At 39.5% G+C, this 9062-nt stretch overlaps 1 protein-coding gene across 1 annotated transcript; it reads left to right on the forward strand.

The window, feature by feature from the left end:
- Window positions 1-371: 371 nt before the first annotated feature.
- On the forward strand, window positions 372-3053 carry LOC149118828 (uncharacterized). The gene is made up of 2 exons (XM_089273367.1): window positions 372-732; window positions 1350-3053. Exon 2 carries the CDS (start codon window positions 1569-1571, stop codon window positions 2601-2603), a length of 1035 nt encoding a protein of 344 aa, XP_089129493.1. The 5' UTR covers window positions 372-732; window positions 1350-1568; the 3' UTR covers window positions 2604-3053.
- The last annotated feature ends 6009 nt before the right edge of the window (window positions 3054-9062 follow it).

A 9062-nucleotide genomic window follows, 5' to 3' on the forward strand; every position in this document is an offset into this window, starting at 1 on the left:
TCATTAATAAATAAATAAATAAATACATAAATAAATAAATAAATAAATAAATAGACACTAACACTGCTAACATGATTGAGTTTGGAAAATATATATATTTTTAGTTTATGATATTTTGAAAAATTCCCCTCTCCCATCTAACATGCTGATCTTCTTTAATTTCGTACTTGAAATTGATAACAAGGATGCTACACCTTGGCAACTCGTTGGCCAGGATATATTGCACAGTCTTCACATCAGATAATGGGTCTGTACACATTATTTATGTATTTATTAAACAGAGATCTCCCCATCCCATCCCTATGGAAATTCCAATTTTTATTAATACTTTTCTTTAAAAAGTTTGGCTTTTGAGACCCTCCCCATCCCTGGAATTCCCAATAATAATCTCCTTGGTGTGACCAGGTTCACAAAAACATGACAATGCATTTTTAGCACAAATTTAGAATTTCAGTTTGGTAGAAACTATTTCCTTTCTTTATCAAATCAACCCACATAACCTAACCACACAGGATTTACATCATGAATTTCCTATATGTCACACCACCACACCTTGTACTAGAATCATGAGAATTTCCTTCTATTGTTTGTTTCCTAATAAAAGAAGTGCAGTTAGTTAGTTTAATTCAGTGGTTCAAAGTGTTCAAGACCTGCACTTTCAAGTTGAGGACCCCTTGGTCAAGTACTGTTCCTTGTGACCTAAGTTAGTGATTCGTTTCACTCAGGATTTTGGTATGTCACATTTAACCTTGTTATTATGTCTAAAGTTTAGGTTTTAAGTTCAAAACTACAGTCAACTTGTACTTATCTTAAACCAATTGTTTAATCTTTGCTTGAATCCTCTGTTGATTCATGTCCAAATTGTATCTAGGATTCATTGTATGTGTAGTTTCCAAAACATTGTATTTGTCTCTACATAAGACTCATTTTAGTGCTGAGTTCATTGTTGAAATTAGATATTTCACTGTTAGTCTAGCTTTGTTTAACCCAGCTATGATGACAGATGTTGTCCTGACACAAAGTAACAAGTTTACAGTTTTCTTAGTTTTATGTCGGACAATTATTCAAATTGCTAGCAAGATCAGTTTATTTCATTGTTTTGCTGTTTTGAGCTATTATTTGGTTTATGTTTCACTTGCTTTCAGTTAATTCACATTTAGTTCTAAGAATAGCTTTTTATTAGTGCCAGATAAGAGGATTAATATTTTACTCAGTGTCATGCAATGCTTTGTAGGAATTTAGTGAATGCTCATTGTAACACTCAAGTTTTACTATTATTTCTGTATTATATTTTGATTATGTTATTGTAATATTTTTAGTGATTTGCTATTTTAATTTATTCTTTTCAGTTTGCAATCACCCTTTTTTTCCTTTTGTATAATTTCTGTATTCCTGCATAAATAAATTTTATTGTGGCTACAAGTCTGTTTCGTTGTTCACTAACAACACCAGAACCTGCCTCGGTCACATTTGGCGCTGCGAGCAGGATACAAAAAAAAAGAAATCGAAAAAAGTCAGCAATTTTATAAAAAGGGTGGTTGCAATAATAGCACAAGGATCAAATCACCATGACTACAGAGGAGCTATCAACAAAAGTGGATGAATTGACCCAGATGTACAAGGAGGCAATGGAAGAACTAAAAGCCCTGAAGGAATCCACCAATCCGACTCAAGTGTCATCCTCAGTACCAGCAACAACAAATGGTGCAAAGCAAATTGTTGTCTTTCCCCGCGACAAGAAGATAAAGAAGTTCACTGGGAAGAAAACAGAAGGTGACCAACCAGTTGAAGACTTTATAGAAGAACTGAAGACAACATTTGAGGCACGAGAAATGACCCCACCCGAGAAAGTGGACTTCATAATGTCTCACCTGGATGGACCAGCAAAAGAAGAGGTACGAATGTACAGCGAAAAGGAGCGAAGTAACCCAAGCTTCCTTCTGGATGTTCTCGCACGAGCATTTGGAGAGAAACGTTCCAGCTCTCAACTCCTGAAGATGTTCTACGAGCGTAAGCAGAAAGAAAATGAAACACTTCGAGGGTACTCGTACAGCTTGAATGAACTACTCAAGCGCGTCACCAAAGCAGATCCAAAGGCAGTCCCTGACCCAGAGAAGACTCTACGGGACCAATTTGCAGACAATGTAAGGGACCCCTTTCTTAGAAAGGAACTGAAGAAGTTCATCCGAGAGCATCAGCCCGCATTCTTAGATTTAAGGGAGGAAGCCTTACGCTGGTCAGAAGAGGAGGAAAGACCACAGCGTGCAAGGCCCCCATTATCACAGGAAGTAGCAGCTGACATCCCAGATGAGAGTTCTCAGTGTAGTGCTGCTAGCTCCGTCGTCACCCCCATGGATAAGGTATTGGAGGTCCTGCTCAAGCAGCAGAAGTCCTTAGAAGAACTGACGAGTTCAATTAGAGACCTCAAGCAGCCAAGGACCCAAATCCCGCCCAAGGAATGGAGTAGACAGCGCCCTAATATTGTTTGCTTCAAATGCAACAAGAATGGACACATTGCCAGGAACTGCAGGGTAAATGATGACCGCCTTGTCAGGAAGGGACCACCACAAGGTAGACAGCGCCCTGACAAGCCGTCAAACTAACTCCCTCTGCCACAAGGAGCCAAGTGACAGTAGGGGACAACAGTGGCTCAAATATGGATGTGTCAAGAATGTATGAGAAGGCAGTTGGAGAGTGCCCAGTGGCGACAGTACGACTGGGTGAAGTGGACGTACCTTGCCTCTTGGACTCAGGATCTGAAGTATCCACAATTACAGAAGAGTTTTTCAATGAACACTTTCGCCCTCAAGGGAAAACACTTTTACCTACCGGCGATTGGTTAAGACTTACAGCAGCAAATGGACTAGAGATACCATATGTCGGATACCTAGAACTGGATATTGAAGCCCTGGGAGTCATGATCCCACAAAGGGGAATTTTAGTCGTTAAGAGTCCAGCGAGTGAAGAGGCCAGGCAACGTAAGAAGATAACCCCTGGATTAATTGGAATGAACATTATTACCCAACTGCAAGAACCTTACAAAAATGGAAAAACGGACATTTTACCTGAATGGAGTGAAGTGTTGAAGATTGTTTCAAGTGCCAAATCTATTTCAGCACGTGGTTTTGCAAAAGTAGCCGGTAAGACCAAGGTTAGAATTCCGGCTGGATCTGTTTCTGTTGTCAAAATAACTGGATGGCATGGACCTCAAACAAGTAACACTGCTGCTCTTGTGGAACCATTAAGTGGACAGACTCCGGGAAACCTGATTGTCATAAATACAGTTACCGGTGTAGTTAATGGACAGCTTCATGTAAGAGTTGCGAACATTACTGATGAAGATGTCTGGCTTCAACCCCATACAAGAATAGGAGTACTTCACGAGATTAATAATGTTATGGATACTAAAAACACTGTTGACTTCAAGAGAGTTTCAGTCAATGAAGAGATGGTGTTTGTCAGAGAATCCACAACAGAAGAAGACCAAACACAACCTTTGGCATATCCAATTGATCTATCAGCCATAGAATGTACACCTGAGCAAAGAGAGAAGCTTGAGACTCTCTTCCAGAAACATGCCAGCGTCTTTACAGAGAATGAGAATGACCTTGGATACACAGAAACAGTCAAGCACAAGATCCCAACTATCGATCAAGTACCAGTTGCACAGCCTTACAGAAGAATGCCACCAAACCAGTTTCAAGAGGCAAAGGATCACATACGAAAACTCCTGGATGGTGGCATCATTCAAGAAAGCCATAGCCCTTACGCCGCACCTATTGTGCTTGTCAGAAAAAAGGATGGATCCCTGAGACTATGCGTTGATTACAGACGTCTTAACTCCAAGACAGTAAGAGACCAGTTCCCTTTACCAAGAATTGAGGAATCTATTGATGCCATTGGAGGTGCAAGATGGTTTTCAACGATGGACCTCGCAAGTGGGTTCAACCAGGTTGCCATGGACGACGAAGACAGGCACAAGACTGCCTTCACAACGCCGTTCGGAATCTTCGAGTACAACAGAATGCCGATGGGTTTGACCAACAGTCCCGCGACCTTTCAGAGGCTTATGCAAACCTGTTTGAACGATTACATCTTTCAGATACTGCTTGTGTACCTGGATGACATCATCGTGTATTCCAATACCTTTGATGAGCACATAGAGAGACTTGACAGAGTCTTTACACGACTCCGAGAACATGGATTAAAACTCAAACCAGAGAAGTGTCACTTCCTTAGACGTAAAGTCACATATGTTGGTCATCAGATCTCTTCTGATGGTATCACAACGGATCCTGAGAAGACTCAAGCTGTATCAGAATGGAAACTGCCAACAACTGTTAAAGAACTGAGATCATTCCTTGGATTCTGCAGTTACTATCGCAGATTCGTCAAAGACTTTGCAAGGATTGCTGGACCATTACACCAACTAGTTAACAACTGCCTGCATGAGCTGAAAGTGGAGAAGAAACTTAAAGTCCCATTTGTGAAAAGGTGGAATCCAGAATGTCAGACTGCATTTGATACATTGAAGAAAAAATTGACTCATCCCCCAATACTTGGATTTGCAGACTACAGCAAGCCATTCATCGTAGAAACAGATGCCAGTCATGTGGGACTTGGAGCAGTCTTATCACAAGATCAGGATGGCCAGCGCAAAGTCATTGCTTATGCCAGTAGAAGACTGAGGCCAAGTGAAAGGAACCCAAGAAATTACAGCTCCATGAAGCTTGAACTGTTGGCATTGAAGTGGGCAGTAACTGAGAAATTCAGAACCTATCTCCTTGGTTCAAAATTCGAAGTTTACACCGACAACAACCCCTTAAAGTACTTACAGACCACTGCCAAGCTTGGTGCCTTGGAACAGCGATGGGCAGCTCAGTTGGCTTTATTCGACTTCTCAATCAGCTACAGAAGTGGACGATCTAATGCAAATGCTGATGCCTTATCACGCCAGCCTCATGAATCATTGACACCAGAGGTAGACGATTCAAAGGAAGATGAATTATTACACATTGAGTCTATAGTTACTCTAGCAACTCCTGTACCTCCTGACCTGAGCCATGCTATTGTGAAGACGCCTATCCCAATTGAAGTAAGACGAATGGCAGCATATGAACCAGACCATGATTTAACAGCAACTGATCAGACAACTAATGATGCTAATAAGAAAGCAACAACAGATGAGCCAGTAATTGCCACTACATCATTCCCCACTCACACAAAGGAAGAACTTATCAACATGCAGAAGGCTGATCCCACAATTAAAGAATTCCTAAAGTTCTGGGAGAGGGATAAGAAACCCACCTTTGCAGAGAGAAAGCAGCTTTCCCACGAGTGTGTCACCCTGTTGCGACAGTGGGATAAAGTTGCCAGAGAACAAGGCCTAATGTACAGAATTGTTCAGGATCCCAAACTTGGAGAACTGAAACAGCTTCTGTTACCAGCCACTCTGAAGAACAAAGTTATCACTAGCCTGCATGATGATATGGGACATCAAGGATTAGAAAGAAGTCTTCAGCTGACACGTGAACGATGTTATTGGCCCAGAATGTACTCAGATGTGGAGAGTTGGATCAAGAACTGTGAAAGGTGTACCTTATCAAAGATGCCAAACCCGAGAATCAGACCACCCATGGGAAATCTATTGGCGACGAAGCCACTTGAAATACTAGCAATAGATTTTACAGTCCTTGAACCAGCGACTGACGGAAGAGAGAATGTTCTTGTTATGACTGATGTCTTCACAAAGTTTACTTGTGCAGTCCCAACAAGAGACCAGAAAGCTATTACAACAGCTAAAGTTCTAGTGAAAGAATGGTTCTTCAAATATGGAATTCCCCTAAGAATTCACTCAGACCAAGGAAGAAACTTCGAAAGTGAAGTTATTGCAGAACTTTGCAGACTTTATGGGATCAAGAAATCTCGCACTACACCCTATCACCCCCAAGGTAATGCACAATGTGAGAGGTTCAACAGAACAATGCATGATCTGCTAAGAACCCTCCCTCCGTCTAAGAAGCGCAAGTGGCCTGAATACCTACCAGAGTTATTGTACGTTTACAATGCCACACCACATTCATCAACGATGTACAGCCCCCATTATCTAATGTTTGGAAGAGAAGCTCGACTTCCAATTGATTTACTTCTTGGAGAGGGTGAAGATGTTGAAGAAAGTTCAATTGATTGGTTAGCAGCTCATCAAACAAGGTTAAGAGATGCTTACCAAAGAGCAGGGGAGCATCTCCAGCTCCAAGCCAAGAGACGACGAGAACACCACAATGGAAAAGAGTTTGACATCCCGATCCAGAAAGATCAGATAGTGTACTTACGAAACCATGTACATGGACGCAACAAGATACAGGATGCCTGGGATTCTACCCCGTATAAAGTTGTTGATGTTCCAACAGACCTCTACGGTTCAGTCTACACGGTGGAACCTATCAATGATCCTGGCCAGACCAGAAAGGTGCACAGAAGCAATCTAAGATTGAGTGTGACCAATCCAGACGTGGAACAGAAGGACCCAGGACCCAAACCTGTTAGAAAATCTAAATCCTTAGATCCTAGTAGTGAAGCAGATGAGGAGGATAATTCAGATGAGGAGCTTGTGTTAATTCTACCCAAAGAATGCACAAAGGTAGCCCCAGAACCCTCTAATGGACCAGGACCTACAGGCCAGACCAGTGCAGACCCAGCCTGTTCAGAGGAGAGAGTACCTACCGTTGAAAATGATACAGAACCTGTACCTTCAGCAGAAGCCCCTGTTCCAGAAACTACATCTCCTATACCACCTAGACGAACAAAGAGGAAAACTGCTGGAAAACACAAGAACAGGTTTAAGCAACCAAAAACTGCAGTAACAAGTTCCATAACTATTACAGTCAATGAACTCTCAATTTATTTAGTTATATCGACTTTATTAATTTTGTATGGACTCTATGTCTAGAATTTAGTAACTATTAATACACATGTCGTGGACGACAGTGTTAAGCAGGGGAGTGTGTGACCAGGTTCACAAAAACATGACAATGCATTTTTAGCACAAATTTAGAATTTCAGTTTGGTAGAAACTATTTCCTTTCTTTATCAAATCAACCCACATAACCTAACCACACAGGATTTACATCATGAATTTCCTATATGTCACACCACCACACCTTGTACTAGAATCATGAGAATTTCCTTCTATTGTTTGTTTCCTAATAAAAGAAGTGCAGTTAGTTAGTTTAATTCAGTGGTTCAAAGTGTTCAAGACCTGCACTTTCAAGTTGAGGACCCCTTGGTCAAGTACTGTTCCTTGTGACCTAAGTTAGTGATTCGTTTCACTCAGGATTTTGGTATGTCACATTTAACCTTGTTATTATGTCTAAAGTTTAGGTTTTAAGTTCAAAACTACAGTCAACTTGTACTTATCTTAAACCAATTGTTTAATCTTTGCTTGAATCCTCTGTTGATTCATGTCCAAATTGTATCTAGGATTCATTGTATGTGTAGTTTCCAAAACATTGTATTTGTCTCTACATAAGACTCATTTTAGTGCTGAGTTCATTGTTGAAATTAGATATTTCACTGTTAGTCTAGCTTTGTTTAACCCAGCTATGATGACAGATGTTGTCCTGACACAAAGTAACAAGTTTACAGTTTTCTTAGTTTTATGTCGGACAATTATTCAAATTGCTAGCAAGATCAGTTTATTTCATTGTTTTGCTGTTTTGAGCTATTATTTGGTTTATGTTTCACTTGCTTTCAGTTAATTCACATTTAGTTCTAAGAATAGCTTTTTATTAGTGCCAGATAAGAGGATTAATATTTTACTCAGTGTCATGCAATGCTTTGTAGGAATTTAGTGAATGCTCATTGTAACACTCAAGTTTTACTATTATTTCTGTATTATATTTTGATTATGTTATTGTAATATTTTTAGTGATTTGCTATTTTAATTTATTCTTTTCAGTTTGCAATCACCCTTTTTTTCCTTTTGTATAATTTCTGTATTCCTGCATAAATAAATTTTATTGTGGCTACAAGTCTGTTTCGTTGTTCACTAACAACACCAGAACCTGCCTCGGTCACATTGGCGTGGGTATGGACATTTTCTAGAACCACACAATAAAACAAATAAACAAACTTTAAGATAAAATGTTGAAGTATAAGTCAGTGGGACATATATACATTGATCAACTTATAAAGACATGATTGATCACTGCAACGTACTATACACAACTTAAGCAAAGGTGAAATTATAGCCTGAAAAAAAAATTAGGTGTGAACTGGATTCTAACCCATGACCTCTGTGATACCGGTGCGATAACTTAATTAATTAAAGTTCTATGCTACAACATACCAAGCTGCTAATTTATTATGAAGTGACACAGCTAAAGGAGAGTTGTCAAGAAATCAACTTTTTTGTGAATTCTAACATCAATATGAGTCTTCTAAATTTAAGATTATTATACCTAACAAAAGACATACAGTAGGGCACTGCACTGTGTGCTCTCTCTACACACTCTTCCAGGCAGGATAGTAATACATATACATGTACTTTTTTTTTGTTTGAAATATACTGTTACTGCATGGTCATACAAGAGGTACTAGTTGCTGCTGAGTAGTCTTAAAATAAGTGAACTAAGTGTAACAAAATATAATGTATATTAAATCTGCACCAGTTCAGTACAATTTAATACCAAATTTTAATCAGCCGGAAAAAAAAAAAATTGTTAGCACCGGATATTACATGTACTTTGTGAAGGCTTCTGGAGGGGTTATACTTTTATAAAGTACCTGGCAACAAGTACTATTTTGATTTACTAAAGCAAGACTGTAGTAACTGCTAAGAAAATGTGTTTTGTACATCCCAGAAAAATTGGGTGGGGGTCAGTGCAGCCCTCTTCACAAAAGTTAAACTCTTAACCTATTTATGACCATAATCTGTGATTTTCCCTACCTCATTTATGACTGTTGCGACTGCTACAGTTGCCCTAAGCATAAGTTTTGAAGGACTTTTGTTGATGGTCTTATCAATAATGATGAAAATTGAGGTAGCTCATTCTAAAAAACAT

The sequence above is a fragment of the Orbicella faveolata genome, unplaced genomic scaffold, assembly GCF_042242905.1.
Source record: "Orbicella faveolata isolate gen_17 unplaced genomic scaffold, um_ofav_v1 contig_1, whole genome shotgun sequence".
Classification (NCBI taxonomy): domain Eukaryota; kingdom Metazoa; phylum Cnidaria; class Anthozoa; order Scleractinia; family Merulinidae; genus Orbicella; species Orbicella faveolata.